Raw genomic sequence first — 20,859 nt, 5'->3', positions numbered from 1 at the left:
AACCTAAGGACTGTTGTACCCACTCCTAAACTCTTAGAGAATCTCCTTACTAGCTTTGGTTTGATTTACCTCTATCCTGGGACTTTGATGCCATGCTTAGCAGGGCATGTACACTGACTGAAATTGTCCTTGTGTAGGACCATCTTTGGTCTAAAAGACCAGTTTGGCCCTGTTCCTTTGTGTGATGTTCTAGTTGCTTGCCCTGACCAACTTCATCACTAATCCATGTCTCAATCGTAGAGCACAGTTTGAAAAATATAGAAAACAAGATGCACTGATTTATAGAAATAAGTTATTGATAAAGCATATTGTGTATCAGCATTGGCACTACAATTTAGTTGCCAAAACTTTAGTCCTAAGTAAATGAATTCCTCTTACAGAAATGTCTGTTTTATTAATTTGCTTTCTGAAGACTGTTAAACCAGGAAAATGTCCTTAGAATGAATGCTGTAGTGGACTTCCCTGGTGGCGCAGTAGTTAAGAATCCGCCTGCCAATGCAGGGGACATGGGTTCGAGCCCTGGTCCAGAAAGATTCCACATGCCGTGGGGCAACTAAGCCCGTGCACCACAACTACTGAGCCTGCACTCTAGAGCCTGCGAGCCACAACTAGTGAGCTCGTTTGCCACAACTACTGAAGCCCACACACCTAGAGCCCGTGCTTCACAACAAGAGAAGCCACCACAATGAGAAGGCAGCGCACTGCAACAAAGAGTAGCCCACTCTCTCTGCAGCTAGAGAAAAGCCCATGCGCAGCAATGAAGAACCAATGCAGCCATAAATAAATAAATAAATAAATTTATTTAAAGAAAAAATAAATGAATGCCGTAGACCCCTCAAATTATTTTACTGAAGTGGAATTTTAAGATGACATGTTTTTAGACTTTAAATCTCTTCTCTTTTCAGGGCCAGTGAATCAGAGTGCAGTTCAGCCATTGTGTAGAAAACTCTAAAAGATTGAACTCATGTCCCCTTTCCTGTCCCTAGTTTCTTGAGTTTTTAGGTGGGGAGAATTTTACATCATGGTTAGAAAGGAGTAAGGAGAATTGAAAAGTATTTGTTTTAACATTAAAATAATAAATATTTTAGCTCCCCTACCTCAGTACAAGTAGTATGCAGCTATGTTCTTTAATTATAGAGTATGACTATTATATGGATGCCGGAGGACCATTTGCCTCAGGATTATCTATTGTAGCAAATCTTTTAAAACTGGATTTAGGGGCTTCCCTGGTGGCGCAGTGGTTGCGCGTCCGCCTGCCGATGCAGGGGAACCGGGTTCGCGCCCCGGTCTGGGAGGATCCCGCATGCCGCGGAGCGGCTGGGCCCGTGAGCCATGGCCGCTGAGCCTGCGCGTCCGGAGCCTGTGCTCCGCAACGGGAGAGGCCGCAGCAGAGGGAGGCCCGCATACCACAAAAAAAAAAAAAAAAAAAAAAAAAAAAAAAAAAAAACTGGATTTAGAATGCATTTTGTACAGTTTGGTGACGTACAAACAACTATTAATGAAACATAAGTATTTAATTGTAGTGTAAGGGAAATTTTCATGTTGCATCCAAACTTATATCTAACTTTGTATAATTCTGAAGTAGTGCAACCTAAATTATGAAATTTATTTTATTGAGATTCTCTGTGGACTTTATACATGACTCTTTTCCCCCAGATGTCAAGTGTTTTAATTACTTTTTCTCTCATTTTAAGTTATGTACAGAGTGCCCTGAAGATCTTCAAGACTGCAGAAGAAAGCAGATTAGATCGTGATGAAGAAAGGGCCTATGTGCTATATATGAAATATGTGACTGTTTATAATCTTATCAAAAAAAGGCCTGATTTCAAGCAACAGCAGGTACCTTTTATTTCTATGTTTTTATTTGCTAAGTTATTTTTACACAGTGGAACTATTGATCTCTAAAAATTTTAACTAATACTGAAATTTAGATACTATGTAGCAGCAAGTTCAAACTCTTGCAAATAGAAAAAGCAAACTAAAGATTTCGTTTCATTATTTGCAATATATGTGTATATGTATGGTTACACTCACACTATATACACATACTTAATTTGCTTTGGATTAGTACAGGTTTATAGCAACATACAGACTCATGATTAGTCTTCTGTTGTAATAAATCACTGCCAGGTCAAATAGAAGGATTCAGTTTACTCATGCATTCAGTAAGAAAAATATGACTATAGTTGTACTTTTTCAAGGGTCAAGGTTTAGTCACTTGTTTTTATGTGACAGCTTTTTATATTTAATTGACATTATAGCCATATTAAAGATGTCAGTTTGCAAAATTAATGTTGATTAATCTATTTAATTTAGATAATCATTTTTGTCTATTTTTTTTATTATTTTTTGCTTTTAATCTTTTGAGCCAGGTGCCTTTCTTCCAATTTGCTGAAGCGTGAGGAGGGAGGGAGGATGGGAGAGGTGTAAATGGGTAAAGAGAACTGATGACTAGGATAAGTGTTGCTAGAGAAGATGGTTGCATTTTTATTACACCAGAAACAGACAAAAGAAGAAAATTGAGAGTGGGTTAAAGAAATGGGAAGAATATTGTGTTGGTGGTTCCACCTTTACCTAGGTATGATCTTGCTACTAGAGAATAGTAGCAAAATACTGCTTATAGATTTCTTACCTGGTAGACAAGCCATTCTTTTATTTTTTTGGCCATGGCATGTGGCACGTGGGATCTTAGTTCCCCAACCAGGGATCAAACCCATGCCCACTGCGTTGGAAGTGTGGTTGGAGTCTTAACCACTGGACTGCCAGGGAAGTCCAAGACAAGCCATTCTTGAATTAATATTGAGATTTTTATTTAATTCACTTTTGGCAGAATTGTCTTGCCTCATTTAAATTTTTTAAAAATTTGTTTTATTTATTTATTTTTGGCTGCGTTGGGTCTTCATTGCTGTGCATGGGCTTTCTCTAGTTGTGGTGAGCGGGGGCTACTCTTCGTTGCAGTGCGCGGGCTTCTCATTGTGGTGGCTTCTCTTGTTGAGGAGCACGCGCTCTAGAGTGCAGACTCAGGAGTTGTGGCATGTGGGCTCAGGAGTTGTGGCTTGCGGGCTCTAGAGTGCAGGCTCAGTAGTTGTGGCTCAGGGGCTTAGTTGCTCCGCGGCATGTGGGATCTTCCTGCCTCATTTAAATTGACTTATAGAAGTGAAAAAAAAGTTCTCTTATTCTTCGAAATAACCTTTTTTTGTCCACAGTAATGGAACTAATAAAATTTCTTTTGGTTGTTGGTTATGGGATAACTTTAATGTTTTATTTAATGGTGACAAATGATTGCTGGTGTTTCTTCTCACCAGCAAAATTATGCTGATAATCTTTATGGGGTTTTAGATCTAGGTAGCTCCTTGCATTTGGAGATTCATCTTCTTGTCTACAAATGGCTGGGTTGGTCCTGCCCTTGGAACATTCTTGGACATGCTTATCTGCAGAGGCTTGCCTTGCTCACTCTTTGATGGTTTTTACAGTATCTGTTAAAATGATACTGCTTAGAGCCATGATACTGTTCATGTGTTTAATACTTTCTGTCATCACTGATATTTTTCCTAACCCCACTGGAAGGTTTCAGAAAACAACAATGATGTAATGGTCATTTTACTCAGAGAGTCTTTGAGTCATGTTGTTTCTGCCCAACATAAAATTGAAGAAAAGCTACTCTGCTATATTCATGATCTATGGGATATGAAGGACTACCCACAACTAAAAGTTTGGCTTATTTTTGAGATAATAAAGAGAAACCCAGTGCCGGAAGACCCTGGTGGCATGACAAAAACATCACAGACTTGGGTAGAGTAGACCTGGGTTGGGAATGTGCTCTCTCACTTTGGGCTCTCTTACTTCATCTTTCCTGAGCCCCCTAGTACATTCATCTCTAAAGGGGACCTCCTTGGTGGGTTGCTATAAGAATCGAAGATAAGTCTTGTATTATCGTACCTGTCATATTATAAGTATTCTATAAATATTGAATGGGTGAATGAATGAATGATGGCAATTATTCTGCTTATTACTATTGTAAATGTATATTTTATTTATTAAAACATAAATCTGAACTCTGTCAGAAATTAAAAAAAAAAGATACTGCTTAAAAAGAAGTGTAAAAGTATTTACTGAAATAAATATTTTTGAAAGATTTGCGAATTTGGAGAACTTCGGAAGTTTTGGTGTTTCCTTTTTTGTCTGTTGTGGTAGGGCCAATTTTTTATGTACTTATTTAATTTTTGCCTTATTTTTTGAACTTCCTGGTTACTTTTTTTCTTTGGCAAGATTGGGAGTGGTTTTGTAGCTACCTTTTTTTTTTTAACTTGAGAAGGTTGGGAGTAAATTTTAATCAGTAAGAAATTTTTCCATTTCCACATAGTATCTATTGCATTTCCAAAGAGAGTATCTAGTTGAAAGTGGCAGGAGTTGTTTCGGTTAGGAAGCTCCCTGCAAAGGCTCAAGTAACCCAGGCTGTTATGTCATATGCTGTAGATGTTCAGTTCCTGATATTAGTAAAGGGACTGTTTCCATTTGCTCTGTCCAGGATACCACATCTGCTTCTGTCTTAGAACTGTTTTTTGTTTTATTTTATTTAGCTCAACGTCTCCAGTGCATTTTAAGTATGTGAAGTGTTAAATTTAGTAACTACATATTTTCTGGTTTTTACCCTTTAAATCAGGAAGCGACAGGATGTAATGTGACCAGCCTTCTTCAGAAACTTACATTTTTCACTTGTTTTACACTAAGATTTAGATAAAACTTGTTAATTTAGCAAGCTCACTAGTAGAAGACACATTACATTATTGTTTACTCATTGAAAAAAATTAGTTTATGAACAATTTTTTCAGGGTTATTTGAAAAGGGGGGGAAGGCAAATATATTGAAAATATTAGTATAGCAAAGTCTAGATACAGTTAGAATATTTTTAAATATCCATGGCAATCATGATAATTAATGCTAAATATTATTAGTAGTGAACCATTTTGTTTGGGAAATCATGAGAATTGCTTGATTTTGTGTGTTCAGGAGTAGGAAAGTTCTACTAAGTAAACCTAAGAAGCAAATGTTTTTAGTTGTATAAGAATTGGACTTTTTTTTTTATTCTGCCAGTTGTCAATACTATTGAAAATTGGAAAAAAATTATACTTACTCCAACTGTGTTCCTTTAAGAGCACAGAGAGAGGTAATTATTGACAAGAAACGTCATTAATATTAGGGGAGTGTCTTCTGGGAGTTTGTACCAGACATGCCCAAACATGATTTTTTCAGCATTTCAGCAGTGTTAAGCCGGGCTTTTAAATGAGTTCATGTCAAAAAAATTAATAAAACAAGTCATATAAAGCAACCATACTCCAATAAAAATTAATTTTAAAAAAAGTCATAGTGTTTTTTGGTTTTCCTTTGTATTTTGTTTTTATCAGAGAAATATTACAGTAATGGCTAATTTTGTTTTCTCTTAAAAAAGTATTGCATCAGAAGTCAGGACATTGTGATAATGGAAGTAATTACAGTTTCCACTGTAATTTTCAGTTGATATAATATTGAACAAACTATATACTTTTATTAAAAATTACATAGTGAATGGCCCTTTTATATATTTTTATCTCTAATCTAGAAGAATAAAATCAAATAAAACATGATCTACTTTTAGGCTAGATAAACAGACATATGATAACTGTTATCAACAGATCTATCTTACCAGCTCTTCGTAACTGCCTCTCAAAGAGCCAGAGATGGATATTTTCTGGCCTCCTGGCCTTTCTTTTTATAACTTCTGATTACAGTATCATTTGTGATAAACTGTGTTAGTAGGCTCTATTTGCAAAGTCATAGTGATAAGTTGCGGCAAGTTAGATCCTCTAGTCAGTTAGCTGAGTCCCACTGCACTACTGTCATGTTAAAGCAGCCTTGATTTGGAAATATCTCTGATGGCAAGATCTAATGAGTGACCCCTTAGGGAAGTGATTTTTTTTTTCAATTCATTATGCTTTTTAATAATTTATGTGCTAAACCTTTTGTGTGTGTACGTGTGTGTTTTAACGTAGATCATACTATTGATTTATTTTCTACCATTTGATTTTTAGTTACTCAAGGTTTCTTCAAGTGTAAAACTTGTTTTATGTCTAAAGTGATTTGACTCCATTTGGGAGGTAGGTAGGTATTATAAAATACAGGTGGAAGGAAACATCTCAGTTTAAAACAAGTAAAACAAAACAAATTCTATGCTGTGGATCAATACAGAATTTGCTTTACTGCTTCTGAGACTAAAAGAAAAAACTAAGTAACATATTTACAGTAGGAAAATATATTCTGCTCCTAATGTATATGGTTTGCTTTTTGGCACTTATTCAAAAACAATAAGAATAGTATTTATACTTCGTAAAGGTGCCTTACAAATAAGTAAAATTATTACCTACTGGCTTTTTTTTTAACATACTAATAATATGAAAAAATATTTTTGAAACATTTGGAGCATAAGTTGTACACTTTTGTAGGTTAAAAGTTTTAAGAAATATTTTATTCAGTCATAATATTTTTATCTAAACTTTTGTTCATATGAACACCATAATTTTGTGTTTTTAGCGTTAGTGCTATGTACAGTGGCTAGTACTAACAGTATAAGATGGTTTTCCTATAATTTTAGGACTACTTTCATTCAATACTTGGACCTGCAAACATCAAAAAAGCTATTGAAGAAGCTGAGAGACTCTCTGAAAGCCTTAAACTCAGGTACAGACACTATTATGAAATCTTTAAAAGAATGTAAATTTAGAAGATTAAAATTATATTTAGAATTTGTCCATTTATATATGACCATGCATATAAATCCCAATTCCTAAGAAGTGTTATATTCATGTGTTACCATTAATGTTCTTTACTGAAAATTTTTAAATGTTTAGACTGATACATTGTTAAGATAAGCATTGGTCTATTAGATTATAGCTCAGGTCCGGTTTTTTCTAAGTTTCTGACAGGATTCTTCAGAAAAACATAATATTCTCATATGCTTCATGTCATAATGTGCTTGCTACTGGACACTGGACTTGTGGGAATGAAGTATTTAATGTTAGTTTTGACTTGCCTGGTTGCAGAAGTTACATATTTTAAAAAAAAATCTAACTCTAGTATTTGCCATGACTGACTTACCAGGCTTATAAAATAATTAGAAATTAAAAACAGTATGTTTCAATATTTAGTCATTAGTCACTCTTTAAATAACAAAATTAAAAGGGAACTATTTTTACTCCACTATTTTTTTTAAACTTGGATCAGTTAACTGCTATAGTTACACAGGTTTTCCCCTGCTATCTGAAAGTAAAGTGTTCCTATGAAACTTTTACCCAAGCCAAAATGACGTAAGGCAAAGAAGCAACTACCTCAGGACACGTCTTGCTACAAGATGCAAAAAATAAATCGAGATAAAGCACAGATGCTCACAGACACAGTTCAAAGCTATAGCAGCTTGATGCTGAGATGCTTGTGTAATTCCTGGGGAAGGAGCTTTGCGGTGCCACTCTCTGATCAGGGTGTGGTTAGTTCTGTAACAGCTGGCTGCAAAACAAGTGCTAAACGCTATTTTCATTTTTCCCCTTTTTTCCATAAGTGAATATCCTCTTCAGATTTCTTTCAGTTAGTAAAAACAAGTACCAATGTAGGTCTTTTGTAAAAGCGAAGTGGCATAAAGAAAATGTCTGAAAAGCAGAGATACCTGTATGTATCATAGCCTTTACTTAGAAATTATATTTTTCAACTAGTGTGTTCCTTGGTCCTTTCCACAATTACTAATCTTGGGGGTGGACTATGTTAAGGTGGATGAAGTCATTTAGAATTACTATTCTCTTTCTCCTTTAGCCAGTTAATCAACTAAGTAGAATAGAATTTCTCCTAATCTTTGGGTTACCCATTATTAACTGTTCTCTCTTAGATTGCCTAGTTTTTCCCTAATCATACTACTGCTAGCAATAATCATGTTCTTTACTCCTCTATCATTGGGGCTTTAGGTTCTTTTACTTATTTATTGTCTGTACTTTTTTGTATTTTGAGCTATTTTATAAGTAAATCAGGCTTTTTTTTTTTTTTTTTTTTTGTGGTATGCGGGCCTCCCTCCGTTGCGGCCTCTCCTGTTGCGGAGCACAGGCTCCGGACGCGCAGGCTCAGCGGCCATGGCTCACGAGCCCAGCCGCTCCGCGGCATGTGGGATCCTCCCAGACCGGGGCGCGACCCCGGTTCCCCATGTGGGATCCTCCCAGACCGGGGCGCGAACCCGGTTCCCCTGCATCGGCAGGCGGACGCGCAACCACTGCGCCACCAGGGAAGCCCTAAATCAGGCTTTATAGTTAATTTCAGGATTTTAGGATTGTAAATCCTTTGAAAAGGAAATGGCAGCATATTTGAATCTTTAAAGGGTTGAAATTAGTGGGAGGGAAAGAGCAAAAAATATTGAACAACTTCAACTTGTGAGCATAGAGTTTCTTTTCAAGATTTTTGAGCAATTTGAAATAAATCTACCGAGGACAAATTTGTGAGTTGTGATTTATAATGGAACACTGGCAGAGTTGAATTTCAACTGGAGGGAGAAAGAATGCAGCCATAAAATACCTCACGGCAGGATATTAACTTTATGGAACTGGAAATCCTTTACTTTCCACCATCATGCCAATAAAAGACATCCTGACTTCTTTTTTCAACTAGATATGAAGAAGCTGAAGTTCGGAAAAAACTTGAAGAAAAGGACAGACAGGAGAAAGAGCAGCTGCAGAAACAGAAAAGGCAGGAAACAGGAAGAGAGGATGGTGGCACATCAGCTAAAAGTTCTTTGGAAAATGTATTGGATGCCAAAGACAAAACCCACAAGGTATTTCAGATTTATCCTGCTAGGTAAATAAAAAGACTGGTTCTTTTTGTCAGATGATTTGCTTAAGAAGAGTTCAGATACCACTATATCGTTCTTTTGGGCAAAAAAGATAAAATGTAATGTGTTTTTATTAGAAATTAATTATTCTAGCTTTAGTTGATTCCAGGTTTTTCTTGAAACTTCTAAAGAAATACGTTGTGTGTATTTGTTAGTTTTTAGCAGTCACTATAGACTTGACTGGAGCAGTGGAAAGAGCATTTGGGCTGTGATTCAGTCTATCAGAGTTCTGGTCCCATATCAAGTCTTGCTTAACTGTTTTGGGACTCAGTTTGGCCAATTAAGATCTGGAAATAGATGATCTTTAAGTTCTCTCCTTTCTAATAAATGTAATTTACATTAGGGAAAGATTTGGTACACTATTTATCTGGTGTGAAACTATTTTTCTATTTCTGGCGTCTCATTCTCTCCCCCTTGCTTTTTCCTCCTTTCGCTGCCTCAGTTTCCCCTTCCTCTTTCTCTCCCTCTTGTTCCATTTGTTCAGCAACTACTTGGAGTCTTTTCAGCTACATTTGTTTGCCAGAAACTGTTAGTAACTCAACCTGTAGCTGCTAGCTGTCACTGTATCTCCCTCCCTTCACCTCCTCAGAAACTGTTCTTTCTAAAATATAATTTCTTCTGTACTGTTGAAATTCATTGAAAGATTTCTAATTTAATTTTTCTTAAGCATTTTGTAGCTTTCAACTATCATTTGTATGTGGGTTATCACTGATTTCATTAAGAAGTAGTAGTTGAATTGCTTGTGACATTGGGCTAGGCACTATGTAAAAAGAAGTGAAGAAAGTCTTTTGATTTTAGGAACTCATAATGTAAGTTTAATAGTGTAAGATTAATAGTACTGCCTTAGAGACATGTTCATTTATAGGTCAAATGGCTGATATAAAAAAATACCAAGATTCCAAAGAACTATATGAAAGGGACTTTTCAAATTCTTCATTTTGTTGTTTTTCCAGCAGCAGGGCCAACTACCTTTCGTTACCTATACTTTTGTTTAGCATTTTTATGTTGAAAAGAGAATACAGTTAAATCCTGTTACCCAGCTTCAGTAATCAACTAACATTTGCCATGTTGTTTTATCTGCACCTCTCACCTCTTCAATCAGATTCCAGACAACATATCATTTACCCCTAAATATTTCAGTATGCATCTCAAAGAAAGGAACTTTTTTTAACCTTTTTTTTTTTTTTTAATTTCATTTTTGGCTGCATTGGGTCTTTGTTGCTGCGCGTGGGCTTTCTCTAGTTGCAGGGAGCAGGGGCTACTCTTCGTTGTGGTGTGTGTGCTTCTCATTGCAGTGGCTTCTCTTATTGCGGAGCATGGGCTCTAGGTGCACGGGCTTCAGTAGTTGTGGCATGCGGGCTTCAGTAGTTGCGGCTTGCGGGCTCTAGAGCGCAGGCTCAGTAGGTATGGCACGCGGGCTTAGTTGCTCCACAGCATGTGGGATCTTCCCGGACCAGGGCTCGAACCCATGTCCCCTGCATTAGCAGGCAGATACTTAACCACTGTGCCACCAGGGAAGTCCAAAAGGAACATTTTATTAATAACCGCAGTGCTATTTTCCCACCTCACAAAATTAACAATAATTCCCTGATATAATCTAAAGCCCAATCTATTCAGATATTTTACCCATGTGTCTCATAATGATTTTTCAGAGTCAGTATGTTTGAATCAGGATCCAAACAGGGTCCACTCATTGTCTTTTGGTTGCAATTTCTCTTAAGTCTCTATAGCATTCTCTGATTGAGTTTCCTTCTCATTTTTCATTTCCTGCATTTGGCTTTTTAATACTGGATCAGTTCTGTAAAATCAGCCACATTGTAGATTTGTCTGATTACTTCCTCCTTGTGTCACTTAACTTGTTCTTCTGTCTCCTATATTTCCTGTAGGCTGGAAGTTCAACCTAAAAGCTTAATTAGATTGAGGTTCAGTTTTTGTTTTTTTGGCCATGCTTCATAGGTGATACTGTGTACTGCATACTGTATCATATTAGTAGACACATAATATACATTTCTTTTTTACTTTTAGTGCTGTAGAAATTGATCAGTAGGTTCTAGTGGGTCCTTAGTTTTCCCATCTGTGAAATGAGTTAGTACCTTAGAGAATTATCCCATGTTATCTTGGTTAGGAAATGCAAATTTATAAAACTTTGTATCACTTCATTTTCCTGTAATTCTGTAATGGAGGACACTGAAGGGATTGACCAGAATTTTTATTTCATTGTAAGAAGTGCTCTCTCATTAAGTTAAATACTAAATTTCTCTAATAATCTGTGCTTTGAAATCATATTTGGCCTTTAACTGGAGAAAATTTTGAGGAAATGACAAATGATTGTGATATGCTACTAGTTATTTTAGTTGTTATCAGAGTAATCTGTTAATGGCATTACTGTTCATCTGTATTTTTATAAAATGCCAGTACTCTGCACATTTCATTTCCTAGAAGGCTTTCAGTTTCAAAGAAGTATTAAAGTTGAACTTTTTCTTTCTATAAAAATGTGTGTTTCTGTTAAAGTTGAAACTTTTTTTTCCTATGAAATAGGTAAATGGTGAAAAGAGTGAAAAAAATGAGACTGCAGAGAAAGGTAAGTGTGCACAGAAAGAGGGAGTTCTTTTAGGCTATTATTGAGATCTTTTAATCAGAATAAGCTTCAGATTTTAGACAATGAGATTCTTAGCATTGCGTTTAGTCTATATATGAGCTTTATCATTTTTCCTAACCTGTACAATAATATTGAAAATGTATTATATTCTGTATTTACATGTCATGGGGAATATTTATGGTAATATGCATTTGCAAACATGAAAACCACAGTTGGTACTTGTCATTGCTTTTTTTCAAGATATAGTTTAGCATAGTGGTTAAGAGCATGGACTCTCAGAAGTCAGACTTCCTAGGTTTGAATACAGGCTCCTCTGAGTTTGCGTGTTATCTTGAGCTTATTACTTCACTTTTCTACTTTAGTTTCCCCATCTGTAAGGTGGGAATAATAATCGCATCTATTTCTTAGGGTTATTGTGAGGATTGACTGAGTTAATGTATGTGACACTCTTAGAACACAGTAAACTTCATATAAGTAGCTGTTAGTACTTATGACTTTAAGTGGAAAACTTAAATATTTAAAGGCTTTTTCACTCCCCTCAAAAAAAATCTAAACCAGTAATTTGGATGTTATCCGTAGGTGGTGTTGATGCTCCAGTAACAAGTATGTGACCTAAACAACAAGACTTATTAGGCAATTGCCTAAGTTTTCCTCTCTCAGAAAAGGTTTAATTAAGTATTAATTGTATGTAACACTAAAATTAATTATCTATTTAAAATGTTTCCATACAACAATTTAAAAAATAAAACTGAGTGTAGTAAGGTACCTTCCTAAAAGCTGTTATCAATTCATTCTAAGATTAGTTTTTATCCATATGTTCCTTTGTATCTCACGCTGCTTAGGTGTTGCACGTCTTGGTGGTTTGTTCTCCACTTTAGATTGTTTTGCTGTTATCAATTCATTCTAAGATTAGTTTTTATCCATATGTTCCTTTGTATCTCACGCTGCTTAGGTGTTGCACGTCTTGGTGGTTTGTTCTCCACTTTAGATTGTTTTGTTATCTTGATGGTTAGAAAGGGAAGTAAGATGGTTATTAGCAACTGGGTATTTTAGCTTAGGAGATGGTGTGACTGTTCTTCGTACAGCTTACTGCTGAAATAGTTCTTTCCATATTTAAGCTTCCTTTTAGTGCTTTTTAATCTGTCACTTCAGGTGGTAGAACCTGGAAGAGGAAAATAGCAACATAGGGAATATTTATTTTGGCTAAATATTAAAGGGCTAGATATTAAACATTTTAGGCTTCGGGGGCCCTGTTTTCCTTGCATGGAAGCAGCCATAGACAATATGTAAACAAATGAGTGTAGCTGTGTTCCAGTGAAAATAAGTGGTCATAGTTTACCAACCCCAGATGTGGAACACAGATAACAAACTTTTGGCTTATTATTCTAAGAAACCTACAGGTTTTTCAGATGGCCCCTGTAAGACCCCATGGAGACTTTAAAAAAAGAATTTAGAACCTTTCAAGAACTTTTGAACCACAGGTATTTCTTCGGGTTGACATTTCTCAAATGGCTTGATTTTTAAAAATAGAATATTTTCATGAGACACACATACTAATTTATTTTATACAGCAGCAGAGCCCACACCAGATGTAGTTGTAACATCACCAGCAAGTTTTGGTATTTAATTCTTTATAAACAAAGCATTGAACTAGTTTTTTGATAAATGTCAAAAACATAAATTGTATTTAAAATTAGTTTAAAAGGTAATAAATAATATGACAGAATAGCAAGTATATGACACTTCTAGGAAAAGCTATGTTTGTCCTGTATTTAGTGATATGATAGCACACGGAACTAGGTGTTTCTTGTCACTTATATTGTCTCTCTCGATTCCAAGGAGCAATCACAGCAAAGGAGCTTTACACAATGAGGATGGATAAAAACATCAGCTTGATTATAATGGATGCTCGAAGAATGCAGGATTATCTGGATTCCCATATTTCAAATTCTCTCAGTGTTCCTGAAGAAGCCATCAGTCCAGGGTGGGTTGCTGTATATTTAGATAAAATGGTAAACTGTAGACAGTAGTAAATATTACTACTTAGCATCCAAGCTAAATGTGATAAAGTAGTCTTTTCTTTTCCTGTGGACCTTTTCATTCTTTGCTCCTTAGTGGCACACCTTACCCTTTCTGAAGGGTAGTGTAAAGGACATTCCTTTGGCTGTTTGGCTGTTTTTTCTTATCTGTGGCATTTGGAGTCTTATTAGAAGAGAAATGAAACTCCCTTGTCTGTCCTATTTCCCCAGGTGTTTGTTGACTAATTTCTCCTGCTATTTTTTATTTGAATTGCTTTCTATTTTGAAATTCCCCATACTGTTATCTGTGGTAAAAGATTACACAAATACTTTTTCAAAGAAGAAGCAGGATAGCTAAGTGATTAAGAAAAAATACAGGCTCTAAAATAAGACTGTATTCAGACTATATATTATAACTCCGTCTCTTATTAGCTACATTACTTCTAGCTAGTGGCCTAACCTCTCTAAGCCCATGTTTCCATCTGTGAAATGGGAATAATGATAGTACCTATCTCAGAAGTTTTGAGAAGTTTAAATGACAAATTTTATATATGCACACAGATAACACAGTGCCTGGCACTAGTAAGGACTTACTAAAAAAAATACCTTTTTCTTTCTTTTTTGATAAGAAGGCCTTTAACCTATAAAATAAAGTTACTTGCATGAATATATGGTATATTAGAAACTATCATAATAGTGATAGGGCTAAAACTCCAGTCCAGTGCTATTTTCAACTATTATGAGTGTTATAAAAATTATATAACCTCTCTAGGTCTTAGTTTATGGGACTGGATTAGTTAAAATCTATGGTCCATTCCAGTACTAACTTAAGCAACCTTAAAAAGATACATTTTTAAAGTTAGGTAATAAAATTTGCATAGTTTTTAGCATATTGCCGAGGCTTATGAATGTTCTACCTGAAGAATAAAGTGCTTTGTAAGTATGCTATTTAAAAATGAGATTAGAAAGGAAAACAAAAAATTAAAAAAAGAAAGACAAGAAATTTTTTTAAATAAAATAAAAATTTTAAAAGGAAAAAAAATGAGATGAGGGTGCATAGTCTAATCAAGTAGGTATGAATATATTTCCAGGATTTGAAAAGAGAAAGTTATGATTAATCTTTGATGATCTAATCTTTACTGACAGAAAGCTGGTGACTTTTATTAACTGCTTCCCAAAATGTGAGAATTTGACTAATGTGAAACTCAAGATGAGTTTAGGTTGAAGATTGAAGATGAATTGCATACCAAGAAAATTATTACCTTTTAATTTCTGTTTCAGTCCTTCTGAATTAGTTAAAAGAAGTTTCAATTTGGTGCTAGCATTCCTTTTTAGTATTTGATAATATCCCTTTCTTACAAGAGAGCAGGCCTCAGAGCTCATTGTAGGCAACAGTATCTTCAGCTAGCTGATGGTGAATACTATATGACTAGTTTTTCATTGTCTGTTTTAAAATTTTAATACAGCATAATATACACACAAAATCACTCTTATCCTCGGTATTTATTTAGCCCAGTCAGTTTTCAAAAACTGAATGCATCCATTTACCTAGCATCTGGACCAAGAAACAGAACATTACCATCACTGCAGAAGCCTCTCTTATGCCACCTGTCAGTGGCTACCCTTATCCCCACCCACCCAAGGGAACCAACCACCAACAGAATAAATTTGTTTTTGTAGTTTATATAAACGGAACCATACAGTCTAAAGTCTTTTATGTCTGGCTTCTTGTACTCAACCTTATGTTTATGAGAGTCATATCAGAATGATCTTGATGGTTAGAAAGGGAAGTAAGATGGTTATTAGCAACTGGGTATTTTAGCTTAGGAGATGGTGTGACTGTTCTTCGTACAGCTTACTGCTGAAATAGTTCTTTCCATATTTAAGCTTCCTTTTAGTGCTTTTTAATCTGTCACTTCAGGTGGTAGAACCTGGAAGAGGAAAATAGCAACATAGGGAATATTTATTTTGGCTAAATATTAAAGGGCTAGATATTAAACATTTTAGGCTTCGGGGGCCCTGTTTTCCTTGCATGGAAGCAGCCATAGACAATATGTAAACAAATGAGTGTAGCTGTGTTCCAGTGAAAATAAGTGGTCATAGTTTACCAACCCCAGATGTGGAACACAGATAACAAACTTTTGGCTTATTATTCTAAGAAACCTACAGGTTTTTCAGATGGCCCCTGTAAGACCCCATGGAGACTTTAAAAAAAGAATTTAGAACCTTTCAAGAACTTTTGAACCACAGGTATTTCTTCGGGTTGACATTTCTCAAATGGCTTGATTTTTAAAAATAGAATATTTTCATGAGACACACATACTAATTTATTTTATACAGCAGCAGAGCCCACACCAGATGTAGTTGTAACATCACCAGCAAGTTTTGGTATTTAATTCTTTATAAACAAAGCATTGAACTAGTTTTTTGATAAATGTCAAAAACATAAATTGTATTTAAAATTAGTTTAAAAGGTAATAAATAATATGACAGAATAGCAAGTATATGACACTTCTAGGAAAAGCTATGTTTGTCCTGTATTTAGTGATATGATAGCACACGGAACTAGGTGTTTCTTGTCACTTATATTGTCTCTCTCGATTCCAAGGAGCAATCACAGCAAAGGAGCTTTACACAATGAGGATGGATAAAAACATCAGCTTGATTATAATGGATGCTCGAAGAATGCAGGATTATCTGGATTCCCATATTTCAAATTCTCTCAGTGTTCCTGAAGAAGCCATCAGTCCAGGGTGGGTTGCTGTATATTTAGATAAAATGGTAAACTGTAGACAGTAGTAAATATTACTACTTAGCATCCAAGCTAAATGTGATAAAGTAGTCTTTTCTTTTCCTGTGGACCTTTTCATTCTTTGCTCCTTAGTGGCACACCTTACCCTTTCTGAAGGGTAGTGTAAAGGACATTCCTTTGGCTGTTTGGCTGTTTTTTCTTATCTGTGGCATTTGGAGTCTTATTAGAAGAGAAATGAAACTCCCTTGTCTGTCCTATTTCCCCAGGTGTTTGTTGACTAATTTCTCCTGCTATTTTTTATTTGAATTGCTTTCTATTTTGAAATTCCCCATACTGTTATCTGTGGTAAAAGATTACACAAATACTTTTTCAAAGAAGAAGCAGGATAGCTAAGTGATTAAGAAAAAATACAGGCTCTAAAATAAGACTGTATTCAGACTATATATTATAACTCCGTCTCTTATTAGCTACATTACTTCTAGCTAGTGGCCTAACCTCTCTAAGCCCATGTTTCCATCTGTGAAATGGGAATAATGATAGTACCTATCTCAGAAGTTTTGAGAAGTTTAAATGACAAATTTTATATATGCACACAGATAACACAGTGCCTGGCACTAGTAAGGACTTACTAAAAAAAATACCTTTTTCTTTCTTTTTTGATAAGAAGGCCTTTAACCTATAAAATAAAGTTACTTGCATGAATATATGGTATATTAGAAACTATCATAATAGTGATAGGGCTAAAACTCCAGTCCAGTGCTATTTTCAACTATTATGAGTGTTATAAAAATTATATAACCTCTCTAGGTCTTAGTTTATGGGACTGGATTAGTTAAAATCTATGGTCCATTCCAGTACTAACTTAAGCAACCTTAAAAAGATACATTTTTAAAGTTAGGTAATAAAATTTGCATAGTTTTTAGCATATTGCCGAGGCTTATGAATGTTCTACCTGAAGAATAAAGTGCTTTGTAAGTATGCTATTTAAAAATGAGATTAGAAAGGAAAACAAAAAATTAAAAAAAGAAAGACAAGAAATTTTTTTAAATAAAATAAAAATTTTAAAAGGAAAAAAAATGAGATGAGGGTGCATAGTCTAATCAAGTAGGTATGAATATATTTCCAGGATTTGAAAAGAGAAAGTTATGATTAATCTTTGATGATCTAATCTTTACTGACAGAAAGCTGGTGACTTTTATTAACTGCTTCCCAAAATGTGAGAATTTGACTAATGTGAAACTCAAGATGAGTTTAGGTTGAAGATTGAAGATGAATTGCATACCAAGAAAATTATTACCTTTTAATTTCTGTTTCAGTCCTTCTGAATTAGTTAAAAGAAGTTTCAATTTGGTGCTAGCATTCCTTTTTAGTATTTGATAATATCCCTTTCTTACAAGAGAGCAGGCCTCAGAGCTCATTGTAGGCAACAGTATCTTCAGCTAGCTGATGGTGAATACTATATGACTAGTTTTTCATTGTCTGTTTTAAAATTTTAATACAGCATAATATACACACAAAATCACTCTTATCCTCGGTATTTATTTAGCCCAGTCAGTTTTCAAAAACTGAATGCATCCATTTACCTAGCATCTGGACCAAGAAACAGAACATTACCATCACTGCAGAAGCCTCTCTTATGCCACCTGTCAGTGGCTACCCTTATCCCCACCCACCCAAGGGAACCAACCACCAACAGAATAAATTTGTTTTTGTAGTTTATATAAACGGAACCATACAGTCTAAAGTCTTTTATGTCTGGCTTCTTGTACTCAACCTTATGTTTATGAGAGTCATGTATATTATTGTGTGTAGTTGTAATTCGTTTATTCTCATTGCTATATGGTGATCTATTATGTGAACATAGCATAATTTACTGATCTGTTTTATTTACTTTTAGGATTATCCTTTATTTATTGGATATGATGCTATTTTCCATGTATATAGGAATATACATTTTCCTGTTAAAACAAATTTAAGTAAAGGATCACTTTCAGTTAAATAATTACATTAAAACATTACACAGTAGACAAGGTAGAGCAGAGTTGCAGCAGCTTGTGAAGGGGTTACATGAAAGACTGAAGTTTGGGGAGTACTGACTGATATTGTTTTTTCCCAAACTAGTATTCTGCAGAATACTAATGTTGAGTTTTTAGAGTGATTTAGGCAAGTATATCCTTAGTGTCAGAAATTGTCCTTAAGAACATCATGTTTCAATTTTTCTCATTCTTTGTTGACCAAGCCTTCTAATCTCTGTATATCAAGTGAGACTTATTACGAAATAGTATTTTATATTTCTTTTTTTTCTTTATTTCCTAGAAGGTACGGTAACCAACATTATTATATAGGAACAGGATTTTTTCCCCTTCAATTAGTTAAACCATTTAGTTTTACTTAGAATACAAGTTTCTGCCCAGCTTGCCAATATCGCCAGTTAAATACCTGAAATACCTAGGTGCTTTGCTAGGAATAATATGGAGTTCCTTTCCTGGAGGAGCAAATCTGTATTATTCATTCCATCATTCAGCAGATATTTACTGAGCACTTATTATGGGCTGAGTTACCGTGGTTCTAAGTGCTGGGGCTAAATCATTGAACAGACAAAAATCTTTGCTTCATGGAGCTTATATTTTAACAGGGAGGTGGGATAGGTGAGACAGACAATAAATCTTAAAATGTGTATCTGCTGTTGATAAGTGCTATGGAGATGGTTGTGTCAAGTGTGTATGTTGGGGTGAGCATTGAAAATTTTAATCCATGAAGGCTTCATGGAGAAGTTATTCCTGAGCTAATCTTGAGATAAGGGAAATGAGTGATGCAGTTATCTGAGGGAAGAGGGTTCCAGACAGAGGGGACAGTAGGAGCAGAGGTAATTAGGCAGGCGCATACCTGCATAAACCAGGAATTACAAGGGGGCCAAGGGTGGAGTGGAGAAAGGGGGAGTAAGTTAGTAACTAGTGATGAGGAAGTTGAAGTAATAGGACTGGAGAGAGGGGCCATGGGAAGGCCCTTAGGTAAGAACTTAAGCTTTTGTGTGAGTGAAGGAGGACGTGAACAGCATGCTTTAGCGTAGAGTTGGTATTGTTCACAGGTGATGATGTAGAAGGCAGCACAGCAAAACAGCTAAGAGCATATACGTGAGCCAGATTGCCTGAATTTGAATTCTGGCTCCACTTGGCAACTGTAACCTTGGGTAGGTTACTTAACCTCTTTGGGCCTGTTTCCTCATCTATGAAATGAGGATAATAATGCCTGTTTTATAGGAGTATAGTGAGGATCTAGTGAGAGTCAATGAGAATAAAACATTTAGAATAGCACCTGGCACATAGTAAATGCTGTATGTGTTTGTTAAATAAGCATTTTGGTATTTGGTTAACTATTAATTATCTCTATAGGTATAAGAGAACTGAAATATAAACAGTGTTACCCAGGTGCCCCCCCCACCAATTATTTATATTTGGCTGAGACATACTCACGTGACTTCCTGTGTTTTCATTTTTGGCCCTTTTTTTTTTTTTTTAACATAAAGGGTCAACTGAGTCTATTTCAGTCTCTAATAATTACTATAATATATTCTAATATTACGCAGTGGTAAAGGTATTAAACACTTTAGGCTATATACTATCTTAACATACAGTCTGACCTTAGAAAGGAGGCTGTCTTAAAGTTTGTTATGGTATGGGGAAATTTCTTCACAGTCCAGTGGTTAGGACTTCAAGCTGTCACTGATGAGGGCCCTGGTTTGATCCCTGTTCGGGGAGCTAAAATCCCATAAGCCCTGCAGCATGGCCAAAAAAAAAAAAAAAAAAAAGTTTGCTATGGTATGATAAAGGCTGAAGAACAAAACTCAGTGTCTTATATTAGTATGTTAGGACCTCTCATCTACTTTTGCCCCAATACAAATGTTAATACATTTCAGAGTCACTACTAGTTGGATTGAAGCAAACCTCCCAGATGATTCTAAAGACACATGGAAGAAGAGAGGGAGTGTGGATTATGTGGTACTTCTTGACTGGTTTAGTACTGCAAAAGATTTACAACTTGGAACAACTCTACGGAGTCTGAAAGATGCACTTTTCAAGGTTAGCAAGTTTCCTTATTAGTTTACTGTAATTGCAAGCCTTCTCTGGTTGTTAGAAAGGTATGTCGACTAGTTGATGATCTTAAGGACATGAAGGTCCGACATGTTTTGGTTGTAGACTTTTAAAATATTCAGATTTAAAAGACCAGTTTTGACTCACCCAATGACAATAAACTGATCTTTATAAAGTAGGATATTAGAATTTTCCGAAACATAAATTGTCTGGAAAAAAGTGTTATTTTTTTGTTATGAAACATAAAGGCAAAGGAAAAAGTCACTAAGGAAAAAGAGATTGATAGATTTGACTTAATAAAACAAAAACTTTGGTGTGCAAAAAAATACCAGATTTGAAGGCGGAAGACAAAAATATTTGCAACAAATATGACAGTGATTTAGAACACCTAAAATCTGAAGATCTTTTGCAAATAAATAAGAAAATTACTTAAGATAAAATGTTTAAATAAGCAGTGGACACAGACATGAACAGAAGAAGATATGCAAGTGACAAAAGCATAA

At 35.3% G+C, this 20,859-nt stretch overlaps 1 protein-coding gene across 4 annotated transcripts in view; it reads left to right on the top strand.

Annotated features, from left to right (window-relative positions):
* The window catches only part of USP8 (ubiquitin specific peptidase 8), a 62,004-nt gene that overhangs the window by 15,037 nt on the left and 26,108 nt on the right, over positions 1-20,859 (top strand). The window contains exons 4-9 of one of the 4 annotated variants that reach the window (XM_007115910.4): positions 1,695-1,839; positions 6,629-6,714; positions 8,677-8,839; positions 11,435-11,477; positions 13,335-13,479; positions 20,182-20,344. In XM_007115910.4, the coding sequence (XP_007115972.2) occupies positions 1,695-1,839; positions 6,629-6,714; positions 8,677-8,839; positions 11,435-11,477; positions 13,335-13,479; positions 20,182-20,344 (745 nt within the window). Of the gene's footprint in view, positions 1-1,694; positions 1,840-6,628; positions 6,715-8,676; positions 8,840-11,434; positions 11,478-13,334; positions 13,480-15,889; positions 16,267-20,181; positions 20,345-20,859 lie in introns of those variants that run through there. The other 3 variants (XM_055088234.1, XM_055088233.1, XM_055088235.1) reach the window with 3 other exon arrangements.

This window comes from Physeter macrocephalus, chromosome 11 (assembly GCF_002837175.3).
Source record: "Physeter macrocephalus isolate SW-GA chromosome 11, ASM283717v5, whole genome shotgun sequence".
NCBI classification, from domain to species: Eukaryota; Metazoa; Chordata; class Mammalia; order Artiodactyla; family Physeteridae; genus Physeter; species Physeter macrocephalus.
The sequence above is the reverse complement of the archived record's forward strand: the minus strand, read 5'-3'. Positions and strand labels throughout refer to the sequence as shown.